The sequence below is a fragment of the Onychomys torridus genome, chromosome 1, assembly GCF_903995425.1.
Source record: "Onychomys torridus chromosome 1, mOncTor1.1, whole genome shotgun sequence".
Taxonomy (NCBI): domain Eukaryota; kingdom Metazoa; phylum Chordata; class Mammalia; order Rodentia; family Cricetidae; genus Onychomys; species Onychomys torridus.
The window spans coordinates 27,189,318-27,214,971 of record NC_050443.1 but is presented as its reverse complement, the minus strand read 5'-3'; the positions used below and the strand labels follow the sequence as shown (position 1 = coordinate 27,214,971).

At 48.7% G+C, this 25,654-nt stretch overlaps 1 protein-coding gene across 2 annotated transcripts in view; it reads left to right on the top strand.

Annotated features, from left to right (window-relative positions):
* Positions 1-25,654, top strand: part of Pepd (peptidase D) — a 133,352-nt gene that overhangs the window by 40,409 nt on the left and 67,289 nt on the right. For both annotated transcript variants that reach the window (XM_036185182.1, XM_036185190.1), the window contains 3 exons: positions 1,366-1,410; positions 15,167-15,242; positions 17,316-17,362. In XM_036185182.1, coding sequence (XP_036041075.1) covers positions 1,366-1,410; positions 15,167-15,242; positions 17,316-17,362 — 168 coding nt within the window. The remainder of the gene's footprint in view (positions 1-1,365; positions 1,411-15,166; positions 15,243-17,315; positions 17,363-25,654) is intronic.

Below are 25,654 nucleotides of genomic sequence, written 5' to 3'. Positions count from 1 at the left end.
GTGATCTCGCCAGTGATGTAATGGCCATGGATATAGTTGTTAGTAGCATCCTTTGGGTAGCATAAGCTGCTTTGGGTCACTTTGGATCACATCAGTTACCATAGGCTCCAGGTCCATAAAGATTGCCCATGACTCACAGTTTCTGGCATCAGTTTAACAAAGTTAAAGGTGAAGGAGTTGGACACTTGTCCATCAGGCTGATTCCCATGTCCTAGACAGTTGGGCTCACAGCAGGCCTTACCCGTCTGGACATATGAACTGACATGCATTCACACATGATGAACCCTGATGATGCTTCTCATATAGTCAGGGTCACAGGTCACACTGAGACCCTTTTCCTTCGTTTTTGAAACATATCTCTGCTGAATTTTTTCCTTCCCAATTTTTTGTTTCTTTCAAGTCTTTGAACATTATCCCACTGCCTTCTGGTTGTCATAGTTTCTGGTGTGGAATTGGCCACTGATCAGAATGCACCAGGATCATACCCTGTGTGTGGTGAATTGAGTTTCTCATTATGCTTGCAAGATGCAGAAGCTCCTTCATTGACAGCTGTGCTGTATGTATCCATTAGCCTTTCATAAGGTTAGAAACTGGAAGTTGAACCGCTAGGTTGTAGATCCTCATCATGACATCCCAATCAGAAAACTGGAAAGTCCTAAGTCCAGCCTTGTACGTGCAGGACCACCAACATATGCCCTGTTGTTTGGCAGTTTGACTATGGTATGTCTTTAAATCTGTGCTACTTAGAGACTGTTGAGCTTGAAGGGGCTGGAAAGACGACAGCCCAGTGGTTAGGAGTGCTGGCTGACTTGCAGAGGACCCGGGTTCAATTCCCAGCAACCACATGATAGTTCACAGCTGTCTGTAACTTCAGTCCCAGGGGATCCAGCATTCTCTTCTGGCCTCCACAGACACCAGGAATGCACATGGGGCATGAATATACATGCAGGCAAGATACTCATGCACATGAAATGAATTTATTTTTAAAAAGGGTGTGTAGATTTGCATTTTTCATCAAATAATTAGTGAAAAGTTCAGTTTCTTCCCTTCAATATTCTTTCTGTTCCCCCTTTCTGGTACTCCCATTATGTGTGTGTTAATGAACTTGATAAAGAGTCTGCCTAGTAGGGAAGAGGGAGTGTTTTACAGTCAAAATGTTTACTCTCCAACTGACCACACTTAGAGGTGGTGGCCCAGGCCTCTAGGCCTGCACAAAGTAAGCAGCAGCTTTCTCCGGGCCAGAAAGCCAGGAAGTTAAAAGGTGGGGGCTCTCTTGGTCATGGTGTGTTTGTATTGAAGTAGGTACTTCTCACTGGGGTATCTAGGCCATCCAACTAATGCCCTTGGTGTATTTTCTCTTTATAGGTTCAATGTCAACAATACAATTCTTCACCCAGAGATCGTGGAATGGTGAGTCCTTGGCTTGTGACTACCTGGGCTAATTGTGCTCAGTTCAGAGAGAATGGAGACAGTTCTTTTGACCACCCTACTTAGAGAACCAGTCTTGATATGTGCTCTTCCCTGGTATCCATGCTCTTCATGGCTGTGGCTGTTCCAAAGGCAGCTCTTACATGCAGCACAGCTGGTGTGTCAGGTAGCTTTGGGGGTGAACCTTCTCGGGCTTGGGGTAGCTCCTGCATACCATTGCTTTTCTTCCAGGCCACCAAGCTGCTCTTTGATGGCAGCTGCACGTTCTTTGTTGAGTGGCTGCACTTACTGTGAAGTGAGAGAGAGGTGAGGCAGACTTCTTTGGGAGGTGTGCAGAAGGCTCCTGAGTCTGTGTGGTGACATTTTCCCGCCTAGTTGGGAGATCTGACTTGTGAGTCCCAAAATGTGGGACTACTGTGTCGGAGACACATGGAGGTGAGGGTGGGACACAATGAGGTGGGGGTCAGGAATCGGGCTAAGGAACCCTTTGTTCAAGGACACTGAGGAAAAGGGCAGTAGCCCTGTGTGACTGTGCAAAGCCAGCGAAGTGGACCCTGAGTGGACTGAGGGACATTGTTGCTATCGGGTTTTGGCTTTGTCCTGAGAGGAGAAAACACAGGAAACTTTTGAAGCACTTAGGAGAGTACAGATTAGGTTTGTATTTCCAAAAGCCGTGTTAGCCTCTGACCAGAGACTCAGCTAGATGCAGGGGTGGGGACTGGTTGTCACTGAGGGGACTGCTGCAGGAGCCACGTGGCTGTGGAGGCAGCGGAGTGACAGAACTGATATTTATTCTGGTGAGTTGAGTCTGAGGCAGGTGCCCGTGGGAGGTGGGTGGAGACCCAGGAGCTGCTGACAGGTGTCGATAGTAACCCTGGCCAGCTGCCTCCCTCAGTGAGGATGGAGACTGTCCTTCAGGCTCATGGCATCTCTTCTTGTTTGTTTCAAGTAACCAGCGTCTGTGTCCCTGTAGCTCACTCAGCGGAACAAGTCTCGAGCACTTGGGATTGGCCTGTATCCACCATCTTCCTCACCGTGACTTTGCCCTGAGGTCACTGACAGTGGGGAGTGTGCTGGAGAACAGAGCTGGCTTGTGAGCTCCAGCATCTCCCTGAGGGATGAGCCATTAGTTCGTCACTTTAGAGCAAGCTCACTTTAATTCCGGTGACATTTGCGAGGCTCCAAGGTGGAGTCTTGCGTTTATAAGAATGCCTCTCAGTTTTATTAAAGTGAGCAGCAAAAAGGACTTATTTGGCATTTGATGGTAGTAGAACAATTTCAGAAATGTCACATTGTCCTTGCCGCCTCAGGGGTGTGTTTTAATAGCACGGGGCCCAGACTCTGCAGTGATACAGTTGATCTTGGCAGATCCATCATAGCCACAATTATTGCCCTCCATGCCAGAACCCAGGGAGGGGCTCTGGGTGCGGCAGCAGCGGGTCCTTCATCTCTCAGAGCAGGTGGGCTCTCTATGACATTAAATTACCATTTGGTGTTAGAACTTTTGGGGAGTTCCTGGGTTTTGCTCATTTGTTTGGGTGTTACTACATAACTCAGAATGGCCTTAAACTTGAGAGCTGCCTGCTTTTTCATTCCCAGTGCTGGGACTGTGGCTCCATGCCACCACATTCATGTGCTCCCAGGGCTTGAATGCCCCGGCTGCCTGCTCCTCCCGCTCTGTGGAGGGAGTCTGCCAGGGGAGACCACGGACGGACGGAACTCTCCTGTCTCCACAGCTTCAGCTGAGAAAGAGCTGTGCTCATACCCAGCTAAGGTGGGATGGAAGGGTTGCCAGTCTCCATTTCTTCATCCGCAAAGCTGATGAAGTGAGTGTTGGAGACAGGAGCCGCACTGCTGTGTCTTAATGACACAGGCCCACCGAGACCCCGTGGAAGCTGATGAGCACTGGGCATGCACTCTACTTAAAGAGGTGGTTACTACTGATGGATGAGGCAGCCGCTCCACTTAGTCCCATGCTACAGATGAGGAAATGGAGGCCCAGAGAGTTAGGGACTCTCCCAGGGAAAAGCCGTGAATCCAGGCTGTTAGGCTCTATGGTCTTACTGAGCCTCTTGTGCCAGTTTCCCCCCAGCTCACTCCGGCCCCTCTGCAAGGCCAGCTGACTGGATTAAGTCTCGGGACTCAGGACCAGAAAGCAGGGCTGTGTAGGAAAGCATCCCTGGCATCCACGCAATACCCCAGGCCCAGATAGCAAGTTTGGCATTTGGGGGCTTTTCCAGGGCCAGTCTGACTGGGAGGTCTCCCGGCATGGGGAGCCGGTGCTCTCAGGGTTGTGTGTTTTGTTTTGGACTGGTATTCATTCCCTTTGTGTGACTTTTATCGTTTCCATCCTCTCAAGCGGCACCTTTTTTATTTCCTCTAAACTCCTCCATAATTGTACTCTTCCTGCAAACACAAGATCATAACTGCACATTTCTTCCTTTTGCTCAGTGTTGCGGCTGGAATGGATAGGTCAAAAGTGAATCTGACTAAGAGCAGGCTTGTCACTGCCATAATTCAGGCCGGGCTTCTGCTTTGTTGTTTTGTAGAGGATGAAATTGATCTGGAGGTAGGGTAGGAAATAAAAGGAGATGTCTTCATCCCTCTCAGCTCCATGCCAGAGCTGCAGCTAAGCACTCACGGAAGTGTGAGTGTATTCATGGCTGTTGTGCATGTCCTTGGGTTTTAAGTGAGACCGAGTCCATTTGAGTCATACGCAGGTTTTAGAAGTGTTAATTACATGGAGTGAAAGTGGCCTGCATGCATTAAAATGCGGGCTGTAGGTAACGTTTCTGCTCCTCTGCCTACTGACTGCACAGGAGTTAAGCTGCAGGGGGCTTCAGGACAGAGGTGCATGGGAACCTGTCCCAAATTTTAAAATGTGTGCAGACGATGACCTAGACTCCTGGCATGTGGGAAGTGCTATAGTAGGGCCACCCTCTGTGTCTCCTGTTGAGCAGTCCTGGCACCCTTCACAGACCCTCCTGTAAGGACCGGAGATTCCCAAGGCAGAGAGAGAACTTGGTTCCTGCACACCAGAAAGTGGGGGACAGATGGGGGATCATCACTGTGCCCAAAGTCCTGTGCCAGACATCTGACCCAACAAATTTTGTCTGGTCACTAACCTTAGAAACCAAGTGGAAGCAATGGGGGTGCACACCTTTAATTAATCCCAGCACTCGGGAGGCAGAGGCAGGCGGATCTGTGATTCGAGACCAGCCTGGTCTACAGAGTGAGTTTCAGAACAGCCAGGGCTATACAGAGAAATCCTGTTTCAAAAAAGGAAAGAGAGAGAGAGAGAGAGAGAGAGAGAGAGAGAGAGAGAGAGAGAGAGAGAGAGAAACCAGTCATAAATGAGTGTAGTCACTGTGGCTGTATCAAGAAGATGGTGAACAAGAGTCTTAACCATTGGTGGGCTTGTATGAGTTTTAGGGGGAGCTGGGTTAGGCAGGTCTGAGAAATCTGTACAGTTAAGCAATTTGGATCAGCTTGTGGTCTGGCTGATCTTTGTTTCAGTTCTGGTTCTGACAGGTGACTCCAGAGAAGTCTTAGCACTTGAGGGGGCCATCTAGTTCCCATGAGATGTTTGCTCCTGCTTGGGCAGATGAGACAACACCCTTTCTTTCTCAGCATTCTCAGTCTTTGAGGCAGTTGCCCCCATTCAGGGGGTGATCTGTCTGTGAGGCTTTGCTGTTCCCACAATGCAAAGTGACTGCAGGCTCAGAACTATAATTGGAGATATTGATGCGTCTTCAGAGGGTGTCTTAGTTAGGTTTCTATTGTGATAAAACACCATGACCAAAAGTAACTGGGGAGGAAAGGGTTTGTTTGGCTTCTTACACTTCTGTATCACAGTCCATCATTGAAGGAAGTCAGGACAGGGCCTCAAGGCAGGACCCAGAGGCAGGAGCTGAAAAAGAGACCGTAAAAGAATACTGCTTACTGGCTTGCCCTCATAGTTGGCTCAGTTTGCTTTCTCATGCACTCCAGGACCACCTGCTTAGGGTCTGCATTACCCACAGTGGGCTGGGCCCTTCCACATCAATCATCAGTCAAAATAATACCCCATGGCCTTGCCTACAAATCAATCTTATGGAGGCATTTTCTGAATTAAAATTTCCTCTACCCAGGTATGTCTAGGTTTGTGTCAAGTTGAAAAAAAAAAACAAAAAACAAACAAAAAACAAAAAAAACAAAAAAACAAAACAAACCACCACAGGGGATTATAATAGACTGTTGTAAAGCTCATAGTACTAGACCTTAGTTAATCTTTAGTTTTGGCTTTGAGGCTGTGTATCACTATGGATTCCACAATGGTCTCAAACTCTTGAGCCTCCTGTTGCCTAGAGTTAGAAAACCTTAAAGAGCTAGAATACCAATAAAGGATACCTTAGTTATTCTTTATTGCCTTCAGCCTTGAAGGGGGAATGAAATAGGTCAAGTTTCATCAAATTATAGACAAACATACCTTCAGTCATTAATGTGCTTGTGTGTGGCCTTGAATAAGAACCTGACCCAAATACAGGAGACACTCACAGAACAAGAGCAGAGACGCCAGCTTCCTTTGCACAGATGCCCAAGGAGGAGCCTGTGCTTAGCAAACCATGTCTGAATACCCATTCTATCTGCACCATGACAGCCCCAGCCACACCAGGAGTGGGTAGACTTCCTCCCACCTGCCTGTCCCCACCCCCTCCTCTAGGGGCTGAGCTTGGCTCTGGCTTGTTGGAGAGGTCTTGCCGGAGAAGCCACCTGAGGATAAAGAACCCCAGCCCCTTTCTTGTTTCTCCTGTTATTTCGTGATTCTCTTGTTTTGATCCCTCAGTCTCCAGTGTGGGGGGATGTTGGGGGCAGGGCCTGGGGAGTCCTTTGGTATTGAACCCCTGCTCACCTGGCTCCTGCAGAACCATCCCCTGTGAATTCATCTTTGGGAGAGATGGAATTCCTGGCTCTTTTAATGGGTTTTATTCAATAAGCTGGCACCTTGATGCTTAGAGACTGATCTGGGAAATACTTCATCCTGTCTTGCTACTATTTTAATCAGTGCTGCATTCAGACCTCAGTTAATTGATGTCTTAATCCTGGGTTTAATGCCTAGAGGCAGTTCTGTGACCTGTGAATATTTAAGGAGAAAAAAAGATTGCACAAATAAATCTCTGCCTCATATAGTTTTTGTCATTTCAGGACTGTGGCAAGAGACTCCAGTTTCTGTGATCCCTCATCTTCCCACACACATGTTGGTGCCTGTGTGTGTGTGTGTGTGTGTGTGTGTGTACATAACTACTCTGCTGCTGAGCCTCATATCCAGCCATTGGCTTTTTGCTGTGCCTAGACTGGCCTCAAACTTGTGGACTTGCCTCCACCTCCTGAGAGCTCAAGTTATGGGTGTGTGCTGTGAGACCTGGTTTGCTGCTGCCTTTCTGTTTGAGTAGACCCCTGGGTATCATGATGCTCACAGCCATCACCCCAAAGGCCAAGCAGCACCCACATCTCCCAGCACGTATCACCTGTACCTCTTGACCCATCTGAAAGCTCAAGCTGCCTTCCACCCCAGCTTCATAGAAAGGCTCCTAGCCTGAGCCCCACTCCTTGGTTACTTCCTGTAGGAGGTGGCCTTGACCTTTCCTGGTGATGTCAAACTGGTAGGTGGATTCTATATTTTCAGTAGCCATCTCATGCCTCCTTGGAAGATGAGACTCCTTCCCTCAGGCTCAGTAGCCTGTGGAGGACAGAGAGCCTCCTTTCCTTGTCCTTTTGGCTCAAACATAGTAGAAGTGGTCTCATCACCTGGAAGAAGCCGTGCAGCCTGCTGGACAGACTATATGTTGGCAGTATGGGCAGTGTTTTGTAATTAACCAACTGAGTAGGACAGGCCCTCAAGTCTGCCTGGCACCTGGGAGAATCCACAGGCAGGAGCCGCCAGGGCTGTCCCGTTGGTTACCTCAGCATCTGCAGCTATCTGCTTAAGCTTAGACTAAGTCAGGATGGTCAGAGTCCAGCCAGGCCTCTGAGTACCGCCTTCCCGGGGGATTTGCCTTAGTCCCACTTTTGTCTCTTTGGTTTGGCTTTTTATATTTGCTTTGTGGAGCAAATTACCTCCAGGTAGCTCATGCTGCCTTCAAATTCCAACTTCTTGCCCCAGTTTCCCAAATCCTGGGATTATAGGGGTGGACCACTCCAGCTAGGTTTTTTTGTTTTTGTTTTTGTTTTTGTTTTATAAAGTAGTCCTGGATAAATCAGCTAGAGGCTGAATGGCAGGGCTCTGACCCTCCAGCCCCATTGGTTACCCATAAGCAGAGCCTCAGCTTGGGGCGGAGAATTGTGCAGGATCTGGCCTTCTTTCTCCCATGATGGAGATGATAGTCCACTGCAGCAGGGAGCCAGGGATTAGTGTGTGTGGGGGGGGAATAAGAGCACTGTGGTGGGGGTCTATCCTGGACCTCTTCTAGGGATGAGTGTGTAGAGAATAAGGGTACTGGGGGTCTAGCCTGGGCCTCTTCTAGGGATGAGTGTGTAGAGAATAAGGGTACTGGGGGTCTAGCCTAGGTCTCTTCTAGGGATGAGTGTGTAGAGAATAAGGGTACTGGGGGTCTAGCCTAGGCCTCTTCTAGGGATGAGTGTGTAGAGAATAAGGGTACTGGGGGTCTAGCCTGGGCCTCTTCTAGGCATGAGTGTGTAGAGAATAAGGGTACTGAGGGGGTCTAGCCTAGGCCTCTTCTAGGCATGAGTGTGTAGAGAATAAGGGTACTGGGGGTCTAGCCTAGGCCTCTTCTAGGGATGAGTGTGTAGAGAATAAGGGTACTGGGGGTCTAGCCTGGGCCTCTTCTAGGCATGAGTGTGTAGAGAATAAGGGTACTGAGGGGGTCTAGCCTGGGCCTCTTCTAGGGATGAGTGTGTAGAGAATAAGGGTACTGGGGGTCTAGCCTGGGCCTCTTCTAGGGATGAGTGTGAGGGGAGTAGAGCATCAGCATGGTCTGGCCTGGACCTCTTCTTTGTGGGCCTAGCGGCAGTTCCCAGGAGGCTATGCCTCTCGCCTGAGAGGAGAGCAGTGCAGTCCTGTTGGACTCCCCCGGCTCTGACTGGGAATGAAAAGGTACCTGGCTAGGACTAGGAAGGCAGTGGCCTCATACAGCCCTGCTCCTACCCCAAGACAAGTTACAGGATCTCACTATGTCACCCAGGTTAGCCCAAACTCATGCTCTTCCTGCCCAGCCTCTTAAATCCTGGAATTACAGCTGTATTACATGCCTGCCTCCTCTTTTTTTTCTGAAAGTCAATCATGCTTCTGAAGTCCCCAGACTGTGTGTGGTCTTGCTGTCTTATTCAGACAGTGCGTAGATTCCTCAGCTCTGTTCTGTGCCACAAATACACATCCTCTGAACTATAAGCTACCCCATTAAATGTTTTTGGGTTTGGGTTTGGGTTTTGGTTTTTATGTAAGAGTTGCCATGGTCATGGTGTCTCTTCACAGTGATAGAAACCCTAATGAAGACAATTTTATTTTCTATTTTTTGAAGTAATGCCCTGGCAGGTGAATTTTCTGCTATTCTGTAGGCTGTCCCAGTTGGTGCAAATGTAAACTTGTACGGCCACTGTGGAAATCAGTATGGAGGAACTCAACAGAACTGCCGTATGATCCAGCTGAACCACCCGTGGTGTTTACCAAAATGAATCTAAGTCAGAACTCTGCAGACACAACTGCACACCGTGTTTGTTGTCTCTTCACAACAGCTGTTCTAGGGGATCAACCCACCAATGGCTGAAAAAGAAAATGTACACTAAGGAGCCACAAAGAATGAAATGGTGTTATTTGCAGGAAGATTGGTGGAACTGGAGAGCAGCATGTTAAGTGAAATCAGTGAGGCTCAGAAGGGGAGATTCCCCCTCGTGTGTGTGTGTGTCTGTGTGTGTGTGTGTGTGTGTGTGTGTGTGTGTGTGTGTGTAGAAGGGGGACTATGGGGGACTATTTAGAAAGGGGAGGTGGTCCAATAGGAAAGGTGAGCATGGCATAGCACTTTACACTTACACACACACACACACACACACACACACACACACACACGTCGTGATGGACATGCCTTTGAATCTGTCATCTAGGAGTCAACCAGAGAATCATGAGTTGAAGGATGGCCTGAACTATTATAAAAAATAAAAGTAGAAAAAAATCAAAGTAAAGCCCATTATTTTGTATAATTAATGTACGCTAATTATTTTTTAAAGAGCGAAGGTTCCTCTAGTACAGGGAAGGTGAACCGCAGTCCAGCCTTCCACCCTGCCTGTCATCTCTCACAGCACTGCTTTTAGTGCGATGGTACTTTTGGCTCTTCCCTGAGTTCCATTTGCCAGCTGGTCACATCCAGGGCCCTCCTCCATGACTGCTCTGCACAATCTCTGAACCCAATTCCTTCCCCTGTAAGCCAAGGCTGCAGGAAACCCCCGTCACATCCCATGATGCTCTCCTCACCTCCAACTCTGCACGGGTTTTTTGGTCAGGATTCTTACCTTTTCCTCTGTGCTTTGTTGAGCAGTAAATCTTACATGTTTGGGATGAGAAGATAACTGTAAAGGGTAAAAATAACAACAGAAATAAAAATGAGCAAAACTATAAAACTGGGTTTGCATCAACATCGCTGTGGTTGTGGTCTATGCAGAGCTTTGGAATGTTCCCCAGAGGGCAGCTCCTTCTTGTCCTGACACCCCATCCAGCCTTCTTCAAGGGTAGCTTCTAGTAGCAAAGCAAAGAGGTTTTCCCCCTTGCATAACCACCAGCTGTAGGCCTCCAGGGCACGTGTGTAGCTCTGCAGTAGAACCCTTGCCTAGTACACATGAAACGCTGGTCCCAGCCCCAGATCTGCAAAGGAGAAGAATTACTCCATATTTTAATTTATGCCCCTTTGGTATATCTTTTTTTTAAAAAAACAAAACCCTTTTGTTAGAGTAAAAGCAATGTTTGTATACTTTTAAAAATTAGAAAATCTGCCTTTTTCTCTTTCTGCTCTCTTCCCTCTGCGTGGTCTCTCTGTTTCTCTGGTCCTTTCTGTCTCTCTCTTGTAGATGTAACCGGCTTGTTAAATAAGAAACACAGAACCAATTGCAGAGCTAAAAACCACGAGGTCAGAGCAAGAGCGGAAAACCTTACCCTTCACTGCTTCTGCTGTTCTTCCTCTCCACAAGAGAGCTACCTCTGTGTGTCCTATCTTTTTATAGATTTTCTGTTCTGTTTTCTCATTGGTTGTAAACCCAGCCACATGACCTCCTCGTCAGTGCCTGTTTGTACAGACCTCCAGGTCTTCTATGGTTGGTATGGAGATTAAAGGCGTGTGTCTGCCATGCTGGCTGTGTCCTTGAACACACAGAGATCCACCTGGCTCTGCCTCCCAAGTGCTGGGATTAAAGGTGTGTGCCATCACCACCTGGTGCCTGAGGGTTTTTTGTTTGTTTGTTTGTTTTTAATAATTTGCTAAGTACACTGATAGGATCATCAAACATATTGAAATGCCTTATTGTACCCATAAATATGTACAGTGTGATAAGGGGGGGCCAGGGAGATGGCTCAGCAGTGAGGAGCACTTACTGCTTGTGTGGCTGGTTTTTTTTTTTTTTTTTTTTTTTTGATCTGAGGAATCGAACCCAGGGCCTTGCACTTGCTAGGCAAGCACTCTACCACTGAGCTAAATCCCCAACCCTGAGCTAAATCCCCAACCCGTGTGGCTGGTTTTATGTCAGCTTGACATTAGCTAAAGTCATTTTAGAATAGGGAACCTCAATTGAGAAAATGCCCCCTACCAAATCTGTGGCCTGTGGTGAAGCCTGTGGAGATTTTGTTTGTTTGTTTGTTTTTATTGGTGATTGATGAGAGAAGGCCCAGTTCACTAGATGGTTCCACCCTGGGCTGGTAGTCCTGGGTGCTATAAGGAAGCCATGAGGAACAAGCCAGTACTGGCCTCTGCATCAGCTCCTGCCTCCAGGTTTCTGCCCTGACTTCTCTGGATGCTGGACTACAAGCTGTAAGATGGAATAAACCCTTTCCTTCCCAAGACGGTCATGGTGTTTTGTGGCAGCAGCAGAGACCCTAAGACCTTGTTCTTGCAGAGAACCCGGGCTCAGTTCTCAGCACCCATATCAGGCATCTTACAAGCATCTGTGGCGCCAGTTCCAGGAGACCCAACAGCCACTTCAGGCTTCCACAGGCACACCTGCACACATGTGATACACACGCGTATGCTCAGGCATACACATAAATAAATCTGTAAAAATGCTAATGAGCAAGTCTTTTTCTTTAGTTAGAAAATAATTACAAACAGGAATTTCCCCAGTTGTCCTTGACACATCCCATGTGGTCCCCATCTCTTCCCTGGATGTAGTAACATTTTCTTACCCGTGATCGTTAGTCAGCTTTCTGCCACTGTGACAAAATCCCTGAGATATTCAGTGTAAAGGAGGAAGGCTTATTTTAGCTCTGTTTTCAGGGGTCTCAGTCCATGGCTTCTCTGGGTCTGTAGTAAAGCCAGATATGTGTGGTGAAAGGAAGCTACTCAAGCCGAGATCAAGAGGAATAACCAGCCACCTTGTGTCCCCTGAGGACACCTTCCTCCAACTCTGCACCACATCACTGCAGGCTGGGACCGAGGCATCAGTATTTGCCCTCTAGGGGGACAGTTGCAGTGGCTATGGTGCAGCAGAGCATTCCAACTTCTGGATTCCTGTTGGCGGCATTTAGCCTGCTCCTTCATATCCATGCTGCTTGTAGGCCGCAACTTATATCTGATGGCACCATAGGCGGCACGTGTTTCCTACTGCACTGAATCAGGATGCAAATAATGCAGAGTGGCCCACCCCACCCCGAGACTCCTGTTCTGCTTGCGTGTTATCCTGCTAACCCTGTGAGTCACTGTGGCTTCTGTGCCAGACTTTCATTTGCCTTTTTCTTCTCTTGTTGAGAGGAAAGCTGTCTTCTTTAGCACATCACTGGGTGTTCTTAAGCATCTTATGTCTCTGTGGAAATGAACCCACCCAATTCTTCTTGTGATTTTAGTTTTAGTCATACTCCCAGACCAATGCCACTTTCTAAAAACATCCCAGGGGTTGCAGAGATGGTTCAGTGCAGGACCTGAGTTCTCAGCACCCACACTGTGGCTCACAACCACCTGTAACTCCAACCTCTTGTGGTCCAATCCCCTCTTCTGGTCTCCATAGGCAATGACATTTAAGTGCGCAAACCCACACACAGACATCCTCATAATTTAAAATAATAATAAAAATAAATCGTAAAAGTATCTCACTATATCCAGTCATCATCTTATTTGCTGATGTATGCTTGGAACAATCTCTCTCACTCCTGAGCTTTTGAATGGTTGAGCATGATCCTTTTCTGTTGTTCATGATCAGTAGTTTGAGTATAGAGCTCCTGTTTTGTGTGGAGTGTGAGGGCAAGGGAGCCACTGAGGCAGAGTTGTTTTGGCTGAGTCACAGTTTACCTGACTGTAAAATGGGGATGAAGATGTCTTTTCAGGCTGCGTTTCCTGGGAAACTGATTTCTGAGATGAATGATCAGGAAGTGTACTGAGAAGGGAGGGCCCTTGGGGAAGAAGCAGACCTGGGCTAGGCCCCAGGCACCTGTATACCTAAGCTGAAGTAAGGGGCCATTGAGACTCCTGGAGAGGACTGGTTAGCTCAGTTCTCTCAGCTGTTGGGAGATGAGTGCCGTGGGGCCTGAGGAGGTGAGTTAGAGCAAAGTAGCCAACCTCTGTTGCCATGCAGGGGACCTACATAAGGAAGACCCTGGAAAATGGCAATTTAAGAAGAAAGAAGGCTGTGTTTATTTTTTAAGGTGTGTCCAGCTTTCTAGGTGGGCTTGCTGTAAATACCATGTTTGGAAGTGCAGTTATCCCCTATTTCTATGGGTTCAGTCAACCACAATGAAGAGGAACTTCCAGAACATTCTAAAAATCAATACTGCATATTCCAAGCACTGAGCACACACTGAATCTAATCTAAAGGAAGTGCATGGGAACGGCCTGCTCCAGCCTCTACTGTCCCTGGGCCATCGTCCTGCCCCAGCACTCACCCCACGTGTAGTTCATATGCTCGGTAGTGAGTCCTGGGTGACTGTGTCTGAACTTCTGTCAGTCCCTTTTGCATCCATGTGACCAAAATACCTCCCGGAGACACTGAAGGGAGGGGCAGGATTTGTTCTGGTTCACAGTTTCATCCATACCTGTTTGGCCCTGTGCTCTTGGGCAGAGCATCATGGTGGCCAGGTGTGTGGCAGAGGAGAGGTGTTCAGTCCCTGGCCAACCAGGAAGCAGAGAGCACTTAGAGGAAGTGGTAGTATTTTTTAAGGTCCCACCCCAGTTACCTGTTTCCTCTATTTAGAGCCTATTTAAAGTTCTAGAATCTCCCCCAAACAGTGCTCTGTCTGGAGACAAGGACTCAAAACGTAAGTGCCCCCCCCCCCACCTCTGGGGATATTTCAGATTTAAGCCACAGTGTAGTGTACTCACAAAGCCCATTTTCTTGTCATTTTTTCCTGAACAATGCACAGCAGCCAGTCACTGTGTATTTCCTTTGTGTTGGGTAAACTAAGTCATCTGGAAATGACTGACTCTTAAGTATAGCGGGACATGTGGAGGCTGTGTGCCATTTGTGGATTTGGGTGTGACTGGGGTCCCAAAAGCAATCACCTGAGTACTGAAGGATGGTAGTTCTGTTTTGATGCGGGTTAGGGCAGCTCATCTAAGGCTTCAAGGTGATCAGTGTGGATGAGGCAACACCCTCATAGCCACACACAGCTCTGGCCAGGTGCCTGGCACTATTCTTGGTGCTTTCAAATGCAAGACTCTCCTGGGCACACGCATATTGGAGAGTTCAAGGCCAGCCTGGGCTACATAATGAGACCTTGTCTCAAAAACAAAAAACCAGCTCTTTAATTCTCACAGCACCCCTGGGACAAACGAAGAAAACAAGGCGCAGTGTAGGGCATCTCAGCCATACCTGGGTGCAAGTCTGTCTGGCCAGTGCTCTTAGTGCCTTTCATGCCATGGACCATCTGAAGAAGTTTCCTCAGATGCATGGAGGTGGAAAATGAGCATCTGTTCCTTTTCCATGCCTCTTACTGAAGGATAAGGCTGGAGCAGGGACTAGACACGAGTCGGCACATTCGGGCTGATCCATTACCAGGAGTTAGCTGTGAGGAACTGGTTGCTGACACATCATCGCAGCCTCTACCCTCGCCCTCCCCAGTCTCCTCGTCTCTGCAGTCCAGCTGTTTCCATGTTGTGCCTGCACACAGTAGAAAGTCTTGCCCCCATCTCTGCCTTGGTTAAAAGTGACACTTTTGCTGCCCCAAGGGCTTAGAAGTGGGCAGATCCCAGGGTACCTTCAGCCAATGGGGCAGATCCCTGGGATGCCAGCAGCACTCCTCAAGATTAAGGCCCAACACCTCTGTCCTGTAGATTCCCCCCTGCTGTGGATAAGGAAGCTGGGGCTCAAGCAGGCAGGATGAGTCCCAGAGCTACAGCCACCATCGCTGCAGCCTGCCTGCCTGTGGCCTGCGGTAGGACAAAGGGCAGCTGCCCCGTTCCAACCCCAGGTTATTTTCTAGCTAGCTCAGGATGCACATTGCTGTGGGTATTGGGCCACTCTGACCTAGCTCCTAGGAGTAGTGTTTGGTCTCCTTGGGAAGGTCTAGGCTCTGCCAGGTCACTGACTTTGCCCTTTCTTTCTCTCCTCTCTGCAGCCGGGTCTTCAAGACAGACATGGAGCTAGAGGTTTTGCGCTACACGAATCGGATCTCCAGTGAGGCCCACCGTGAGGTGAGTTGGGCACCCACTTCAGTTGGGCAGGACAGTGATGACCTTGCTGATTGCTGTGATTGAACACCTGACAGGGAGCCGCCTCAGGAAGGGGGCTATATTCTGTCTCACAGTCTGTCCTGGTGATGTGCGGGGTCACTCCACGGGTGGGTGACTCCATCTTAGCTCACCAAGAAGCAGAGAGACTGGGGTGGAAGTGAGGCTGGGCTGTAGCTCTCAATGACAACTCATCAGCATCCTCTTCCTCCAGCTAGGGCTCCTCCTAAAGGTTCTACAGCCTTGTCCAGGCAGCACCACCCATGGGGGACATTTCACATCCAAACCATCACAGACTGAGTCACTGTGGGTTGGATGGGAGAACTGTAAGGAAGATAAAGGACCACATGGAAGCAGAAAGCTTCTCGGGAGAAATTCTCTCTTTCATGGTTGGTGCAGGGCAGGGATGGAGAGCCTCTGCTCCCTCTCTCCATCTTAAGGCACCTCCCTCCATGAAGGTCACGATCCCAGTCCTTGGGGACTGTCCCAACCAAATTGCCCTACTTCCAAGACAGCAGAGCTCTCCTCCCTGGTGTGCTGGCACTCCCCAGCTATGTTAAAGCATCTTTTGTCTGTAACTATAATTCCAGTTCCTGTCAGTGTTCTGTTGCTGTGAAGAGACACCGTGACCACAGCAACTCTTAGGAAAGAGTTTAATTGGGTAGCTTACAGTTTCAGAGGTTTAGTCCATTATCAGCACGGCAGGGAGCATGGTGGCACACAGGCAGACATGGTGCTGGAGAAGTTGAGATTCTGTATCTGGATCCAGAAGTAGCCGAAAGAGAGAGACTCTGGGCCTGGCATGGGCTTCTATAACCTCAGAGCCCACCTCCAGTGACACACTTCTCCAACAAGACCACACCTCCTAATCCTTTTAAATAGTGCCACTCCTTGGTGACCAAACATTCAAATCTACGAGCCTGTGGGGGCCATTCTTATTCAAACCACCACACCACCATCCTTTTTTTCCTTATTTTTAAAATTTAGATTATTGTTTGTTTATTTGTACCTATGTGCATTTGCATGTGTCTGTTTAATACATGTGCATATGAGTGCAGTGCCTTTAGAGGCCAGAAGAGGGCAGTGGATCCTTTGGCGCTGGAGTTATAGACCGTTAGGAGCTGCCCAGTGTGAGTGCTGAGATCCAAACTCCAGTTCTCTTGAGTGAGCAGCAAGCACTCTTTAACCCCTGAGCCGCCGTCGCCGCCGCCGCCTCCTTCTCCTCCTTCTCCTCCTTCTCCTCCTTCTCCTCCTTCTCCTTCTTTCTCCTTCTCCTTCTCCTCCGTCTCCTCCTTCTTCTCCTCCTTCTCCTCCTCCTCTTCCTCCTCCTCCTCCTCTTCTTCTTCCTCCTCCTTATTATTTTTTTTTTAAAGACGGGGTCTGGCTATATATTCCAGGATGGCCTTGAGCTCACTATGTAGCCCAGGCCATCTCAAAATTATGATCCTTCCACTCCACCTCCCAAGTAAAGCTGGTCCTGCAGGTGTGCTTTACCAAGTCTACCCAATCACCCATTTTTCCAGAAACACCTTCACATGTGAAGGAGCCAGTGTTTCAAAGCCACTCAGGTACCTGGGGTGTCTTGCCTGCTCAGGGACCATCCCAGCTTAGCCTAGGGGCAACAAGGATGGCAGGAAGGTGATGTAATCTCTTGTCCCAGCTAATTTCTCTCTTTATAAAAATTAGGCAAAAGTAAACAAATAATAAAAATAATAAAGCCCTCTCCTAATATTCAGGATTTGCCAAACATCTTGGTCAAATCTTTTGTCTTTAGGGTGCCGGCCTCCTGCAAGCTGTAGGGTGGTGGTTATCAGCTTCCAAAGGAAAGTGCTCCACAGTGGTTTAAATAAACTCTGTGGGTCTCAGAGCTGTTAAAATGGTCTAATTTGTCACTTTGCTGCACCACTGTGCGTGGATCACCCCTCCTTTTTTTTTTCTTTTAAAGAGGAGCTTTTGAAAAAGTGTTATACATTATTTATAAGGCCGTGTTAGTTATCTGCTTAATACAAATGTCTTTGCTTAATACCCATGCTCTAGGTAATGAAGGCTATAAAAGTGGGAATGAAAGAATACGAGATGGAAAGGTAAGCTGTGTCTCTCTGCATAAAGATTAAAATGTAAAAAACCCCAACAATCTATGTCCCCCAAGCAAGTAACAGATAAAGGGCTGGCACACACTGTGTGCAGACCGAGTGGGGATTATGTGCAGCACTGGGATCCTAGGCGGCGAACATGGTCCCTCTGGTGGCGGCCATCACCCTGGCTCCTGGCAGAGTGTTTGATGGTAATGGGCCTTGATAACTTTCCAGGCTGGTTTACTCTCCCATCATTCCATGTTTGGACTTTGTTTCTGCAATTGGTGGGGAAAACTTTACCAAATAGCCATAATTGTGCCTCTAAAAGCCACTAGTAAAACAGCTTGCCTGTTTTTATGTGTAAACACCACCATTATGTCTGTTGTGCTCGGGCGACTGGGTCGAGGGGTGGTTAAGTGGCTCATAAAGCACCCTGGAGAGCCCCATCTGCCTTCAGCACCAATTAGACTTGCCACATGCAGGTTGGCATGCTCAGGTGCTTCCTGGGGCTGCCCAGCTCTACCACATGACCCAGGGATAGGCTTACTGCTACCCATGGTCAAGGAATCCCTTGACTCAGATCATACCCCCACCCTCTCAGCCTACGTCCTGGGTCTCCCACCAGTGACCAGAAGCTCTGGGAAAGTGACACTGGAGAGGTGCATCACCCTACCCATCCCAGGTTCCCTTTCCTACCTGAGCTTGTAAGCGCTTGGCAGCTGCCACCCCCTTTCCCATGTCCATAGCCCCAAGTCCACCATCAGGCCTGCTTTGTGCCAGGGGTGCTGATGTGTCTTCAAAGGCCCCTGTCTTGGAAGCTGGGCCCACAGTGTGCTGACGTGAGTGGGGTTGGACCTTTGAGGTGGGACCCAATGGGAGGAGGCCCTTGTGTCCCTGGGTCTCCTGTACTCAGAGGACTCAGTTCTTGAGAAAGCATTATTATTAAAAAGAGTCCACCTGACCACACCCAGATCTCTTGCTCCTTTGTTTGTTGAGATAAGATTTCCCTGTATATCCCTGGTTGTTCTGGAACTAGCTCGGTAGACTAGGTTGGCCTCAAACTCACAGAGATCCACCTGCCTCTCCCTCTCGAATGCTGAAATTAGAGGCATGTGCTACCACCATCTGGCCAAATTTCTGGCTTCTTAGGAGGCCAAACCAGTGAACCTGGTCTTGAACTTTTAGCTTCCAAAATTATAAGCCATACAAACCTCTTTTCTTTATAAAATAGCCTGTCTTGGGTATTTTATTATAGTAACAGAGAAAGGACTACTGTGCTAGCCCATACCCCATGGCCTTGCTGGCTGCATCAGTGTGAACAGTAACTCAGGCACAGGTAGGGTCAGCAGTGGCCAGCACGGCACATCTTCTCACTGTGGGCCTGCAGATGGAGGCCTTTCCCAGAGTTCAACCCTGAGAGGTGAGTTGAGCACCTATAGCCAGTTCTCTTCCTGTTCTGAAGGGCACGGAATTGTTCAGATGGCTTTCCTCAGCTGCTGTGATGTCCCGGGAGGGGGCATGTAACAGCTGTCCATCAAAGCCAAGGCTCTGTCTCACCAAGGACACTGGGGAAGGGCAGGCACAGTCTCTCTGGCTGCAGTCTGCACAGCATTCCCACTCCCCAAGGATCTAAGGTGGGAAGAGAGCTGTAGGGCTGGCCCAGGGAGGCAGGAGTGATGAGTCTCTCAGACTGGCACTGCCCCAGAAACCTGTTCTCAGTTGAGTTGACTCATAGTGACCCATAACAGATGCCTCAAATAAAAATAACCAAGAAATCGGAGCAAGAATAGCTCACCTATGTGTGGCCCTTCACAGTCTCTGCCTGCCAGCCAGCTGTGCCCCGTGCTGATGGGGGTTGGCTCTGGAAGGGACCCCGAGACACTCTTTCCTCAGCTCCTGCCCCTGGCCTTGCTGCAGCTCATAGGCAGAGCTACATGGGCTTTGGGTATGCGACAAAGAATGTCTTGGCTGTTGTTTTTCAAAAATCTAAAGGACTTATAATAGCATAATAAGCCCCAAGGCCCTCATCCATTGTTGTTTAGTTTTGTGTTTGTGTTTTGGTTTGCTGGCATATGTGAACAGTCCAGACATCATGTCATTTCCCATGTAAATATCTCAGGAGATGCTTCAGTCAGTGAGACCTTTCTCTTCCTATAACCACCCTGCCATTACCTCGTCTAACCAAATTAACAGTTTAAGCAGCTTTCTGTACCTGAGCAGCTTTCCCACATCACAGATTCAGCCAACTGTGGCTGGCGCAAACTTTTTTCTTTTAACTTGAATCAGTAAGTGAACTGTGCATACACACAGTGTAACAACTATTGACATAGTGTTAGGTTAGGCCTTATAAATAACCTCCAGTTGATTTGAAGTGTTGGGGGAGAATGTTTGGGTACGAGGGATTTGAAAGGCCTCTGGGGAGGCTGGTTGGTATCCACAGGGTTAGAGTCAGCCCCCCTCTTCTGCCAAAGACTGACTGTGGTTTGTTTGGTTATTTGATGTATTAATGTGTGTGAGGGCACGTGCATGCCTATGGAGGTAAGAAGATAATCTCTTCTGACCCTTGAGTCCCAGGGATCTATCTGATGTGGGTCCTCTGGGAGATCAGTAAATGCTTTTGATACCTGAACCCTCCCTCCAGGGCCCTAGCTGTAATTTCTTAGTACTGTCATTTGCATTGATGTAAACCTGTCTTTTTTCATTTGGGATTTGTTTTCCTTAAGCTAAGATTCAAACACAGGCTGTGCATTGCACAAGGTGTTGGGATTCTTCTGGAGTTGAGCCTGGGGAGAGCTTGCAGGCTCCCTTTCCTTGGTGACTAGATCCCCGAGTTATGGACAGCCTGAAGCTTAGCTGGCATAGTGGGAGGTGTCTGGCCAGGTGTACAGAGGGCACCAAGTAGACAGATTTCCATGATGGCCAGCTGACTCTCTCATGTGTACAATGTGTGCCACATCCATCTGTGGCCCATAATAGAAGATCTAGAATTCTAGCTTCTAGAGTAGTGGTTCTCAACCTATGGGTTGCGACCCCTTGGGGGAGGTTACATATCAGATATTTACATCACAACTCATAACATAGCAAAATTATAGTTATGAAGTAGCAACAAAATAATTTTATGGTTGGGGGTCAGCACAGCATGAGGAACTGTATTAAAGGTTCACAGCAGTAGGAAGGTTGAGAAGCACTGGTCTAGAGGAAAACAGTGTTTGTCTGTGGGCCTCAGCCAATGGGAGCCCCTGATCATTGGGCCCCTGAGAGCTCAGCATAAAGGGGCTGGTGGGAATGGGCGTGCCCAAGGCAAGAGTGGAGGCAGCAGTAACAGGAATGAGCTGCAAAGTCTGCTCCTGAAGGGAGTGGGAGACATTTGTCCACAGATGTCATCACAGCTGAGGATGTCTGCCCCCTGAATGTCTGTAGCTATGAATTGGAACGCCTCTTAGTCCCAAACTCTCTTCCCACAGGCAGGCCTGTCTGACACTGCCTGGGTCACTTTCTGTTTCCTTCGTACAGCCTGTGTCCATGAGAATGAGAAGATGCCTCAGGAGCTATGTCATCTTCCTGCAGAGCAGCTGGTGTCGGGAAACGAGTCTGGGAGGGATGGATGGATGGAAGGAAGGGAGGGAGGGAGGAAGGAAGGAAGGGAGGGAGGGAGGGAGGGAGGGAGGGAGGGAGGGAGGGAGGGAAGAAGGAAGGAAGGAAGGGAGAAGAAAAGGATCTGAGCTATTTTTCTAACACCCTGCATACCACTGGAGACTGCAGAATTACTTTCCTAAATTAGAAATCAAGCGTTCTAAAGCAGGTGTTGTTGGCTACCCAGGGGACGTGGCCCTTTTAACACAGGCTGGACTGCTGCCCAGGTAGCTCAGGGCAGCCCAAGTGTTACGTGGGCAGTGGACTCATGGGGCCAAAAGGACATGAGCTTCCTTTTTGTGTGTGCTGATGGTGCCCTGCACTCATGGTGGGCATCCCTCAAATCTGTGAGCCACACAAAGGGGCATGGGGATGGGGCCGGAAGACTCTAAGCCAGGACTGGAAGCTGGGGTCGTGGAGGGCAGCAGGAGGACAATAACTTCACAGACTCAGGTGCCAGCTAGAGACCATATTCTAAGCCTTGTCTCTCCCCCCTTTAATTATCAGAGATTTATTAGACAATCTTGAGGGCATGTTGAAAAGAGCGTAAGCTAGCTGATGTCGTTTATGAAGACACTGCCTTCTCCTCTGTGCTGTGCCTGCCAGCAAGGAAGTGAAAATCATTTTCCAAAATTGAGGTGCAGTAAATTGTGTTAAACCAATAAGATGCTGATGTTTGGACAAATCGGCTCGCCCAGCATCCGACTCCAGGCCCAATCAGGCGGTCCGTTTTAGCACCTCGTATTATTTAATGTTAGTGGCGTAACCGGCTTGTAGCTGGCTGGCACAGGGCTGGCAGCTGAATCAATTACCTGCAAACACTAATTTAGAGCATGCTCAATTGGCTGTGTAAGCAGGTCCCGGTTCACATTTACTACAAGGAGATTAATAACTTGATGCCATTGACAGCCTGGGACCTTAATTGGGATTGCTCTCTCCTCCACTCCCAGCTGTGAAGGGGCCATTTGGGGCCCTCTCATAACAGCTGGGGGAGAGGTGGTGTGAGTAACTTGAAAGACAGGTTCTGTGGGTATAACCATGTCCCCATGGTCTTGCCTCTGCCCCCCTCCCCCCGCAGACCCTCAGTCCTGTCTGGAACCCCTCCACTAGGACTGGGCTTGTCTGGGTTCCTGTCACAGGCTAGCTCACAGTGGTAACCTCCTGTTTTCTTTTAGGCCTGTGTTAATGAAGAACTTGCCCAGCTGTGCCTTTTTAAAATTAAAGGTCTTATTGCTTTTTCCTGCCCTTTGGACAAATGGAGTGAGTTATGTGTCATTTGCCTTCAGGGTGCCTGTTGGGTCCAGATTTGGGGGGCCCGGGGGACTTCATCTCTTCATCACATGCATGCCACACCCCTATACACACTACACACTGCCTACCACACACATCTCTATACCCCCACATTCATGTGTGCACCACACAAGCATGTCTTATGTCTGTGTGCACACTGCACACATACTCCACACACACTAGCACATCCCTCTCATATATCACATAGATACACATACACCTCTAGTAACCCCTGACTTCAACCACTCCTCAGCTTGTATAGTCCATCCAGGTCACCAGGTGCTGACCAAGAGCTCAGGTTGCAAAACCCTACCTAGCCATATTTACTTTAAGCAGGTCAGGTTCTTTGTGTCTTTAAAGGATTAGAAACTTTAGCTCCCATGAGGACAGGAAGGAGGCTGGAGAGCCTGTAGGTTCAGCCCCAACCTGCTTCTCCCTGAGGTCAGAGCTGCAGGGGAACAGGCAGCCTGTGCACATGGGCTCTGGGAGCCTGAGTGCATCCCTGCTCTGGGTAGGCAAGCGATGGCTGCTCTGGGAGTCTGCTGGGGCCAGTTCCAGATCCCTGGAGCCATGAGCTTTCTCTGGTCCTCCTCCTCTTCCTTCTTCCTCTCCTTCCTCTTCCTCCTCATTCTTTACTTCCTCACCTTCCTCTTATTTTTCTCTCTTTTTTGTTTTGTTTTTTGTTTGTTGATTTTTCTTTTGTTTTTTTGAAATAGGCATTTTTGTGTAGCCTTGGCTGCCCTAGAACTCTATATAGACCAGGCTGACCTCAAACTCACAGATCCACCTGCCTTTGCTGGAATTAAAGGCGTGCACCGCCGCCGCCACCCGGCTTTTTTATTCCTTTTTAGTGTCTTGTGGAAATGAAACATAAGACCTTGCACGTAGGCAGACCACCACCACTGAGCCATAACCCAGCCTCTGATTTTTTTTCAAAGTCTCACTATGTAGCCCAGGGTGACCTGAAGTTCAAGGGCTTGCCTCCCAAGTGCTGATGTGACACATTCGTCACTGAGCGCAGATACTTGCTTCCTTCTTCATCAGCCTCTCTAGGCAAGTCGTCGTCTCTGAAGAATGCCCTCTGTGCCCATGCCGCCCTCCTCTTGTTCTTCAACTTGCCCAGATGCTATCTTTACAGGGCATGAGCCCAGGTCTGGCTTTCTATGTCCATAGCCAGGATTGGGACCCCTCACTGGTCATTTGGTTTTATTGGTGATAGATGTCACTCAGAGGTGTTTCCTTCCTGGAAGGTTCTGGAGATGCCCAGTTTCCCAATAAGGTACATTGTGACCTAATGTGGCTTCAGCCTGGGCATAGCTGTTCACCAGTGAGGCTGTCCTTACTTTACTCTTTCCCCCCTGTAAAGAATACTTGGGGTTTGTGGAGAAGGAGGTTTTAGGAACAAGTGTGGGTTACAGACCTGGGCCCAGGTTAGAGATGATTGATTGATGGCCCTTCTCTGTGAGCCTGGTTAGTGTCCATAGGTGGTACCCGTATGGTCCACAACAGACACAGGTGTTCTCAGCCAGTGTTGAAGGGCGAGAGCTGTGGATAGCCACTGAGAACCCACACCTGGATATTGAAAACCCTTCATGGCCTTGGTGGCCTGGTGTGGGTTTTTGCCAGCACTTCCTTGGTAGCCCACGATGACAGAGGTCAGCAACACCCCCACCACCCCATCTCACCCTGAGTGTGCACACGAGTTTGTACAAGCATGTGCTTTCTGTAAACATATAGTCAAGTGATGAACTAGTCCGTGCTTTGGAGACAGCACCAGCTGAAGCAGGCATTCTTTCCAGTGCCAGAGGTGTCACCCCACCAGAAGCCCAGGAAGTACCTAGTGGGCGTCTGTGGACCTGGACTGTTTCACCACTAAGTGCATCTGTGGACTCAAGGAAGTGGTCTTCCTGGCTTGCTTGGAGATTGTGTCAGGAAAGGGTGTGGAATGTTAGCAGCTGCCTTTTAAGCTTCTCCCTTGGCAGATAGAGAGGGTGGGGGAGAGAGAGGCAGGGAGGGGAGGGTATTCAGAAACCTTTCTATTTTATTTTTTCAAATGTCTTTAACATTTAAAAAAAAATTTTGTTTTTCTTTTTGTTTGTTTTTCGAGACAGGGTTTCTCTGTGTAGCTTTACAGCTTTCCTGGATCTTGCTCTGTAGACCAGGCTGGCCTCGAACTCACAGAGATCCGCCTGGCTCTGCCTCCCAGTGCTGGGATTAAAGGCGTGCGCCACTACCGCCCTAACATTTTTATTTTATCTCTGTTTATGGGTGTGTCTGTATGCCCTGTGTGTGAGTTGAGGAGTGGGGTGGGGGGGATGTCCCTGGAGGCCAGAAAAAGATATTGAATCCCCTCGAGCTGAAGTTAGAGGTGGTTGTGAGCCACCTGATGTGGGTCTTCTGCAAGAGTAGGAAGTGCTTTTAAGAACAGTTTTAGGTTAGAGAGTTGGGAGCATAGAGTTCTGGGCACACTACACTGTCTTCACCTTTGCTGATGTTGCTATGGAAACATCACTGATAGCGTGGTTACTGTTAGCTAATCTGTCTCCTTTCCTTAGCTCTCACCCAGTGTCCTTTTCATGGCTCAGGAGACCCTATAAAATCTAGTTGTACTGTCCCCTGGAGCTTCTGAGCTGTGACAGTCCCTTAGACTGCCATGTTTGCAATGATCTTGAGAGTTCTGCTGGGTGATGGGAAGGATGTCTCCCTAGTTTAGGGCCTCAGGCTGACAATGGGGCCACTGTCCTCAGGAAAGAGCAAGTCCACCCGCTGTCACATGACATGGGTCACCTGCCTAGGTGCGGCCATCTAGTTCCTCCCTGTGAGGTGACTCCCATCCCTTCCTCCCTCTCCATGATGCTCACTCTGCTGGAAGGCACTGGGCACCAGCTGCACTTAGGCAGCAGGGGTCGGTCCCACCTCCTCCAGGGTCCGCATGCCTTATTTATGAGGCCTCGGTACCCGGCGCTCTCTTCCCTCCTGGTTATTTATTCAATTTCTTATACTTATTTCTGTTTAGACTCTTGGATGTTTTATTTTAGATTTGGGGATGTAATCTGGGCTCTGGCTATGCATCTCAATGCTCCAGTCATTCTGAGAGTTGAAGGCTCTTAGCTGCCTTTCATGTCCCTTTGATAAACCCTGTCACTTGCTTTCTGAGCGCTCCCTGGGCTTTCTTTCTGATTGCATGATGCTCCAGGCTCATCTTGTATATTCTTTGTTCAAGCCCTTGAGGGAGTTTTCTCTAAGGAATGCTAGTTGCTGTTACTGGAGAATCATTTCAGAAACCAGGATCGAGGGCTGCAGAGACCCACTGCTCTTGCTGAGACTTGAGTTTGGTTCTGAGCACCCATATGGAGGCTCACAGCCATCTGTAACTCC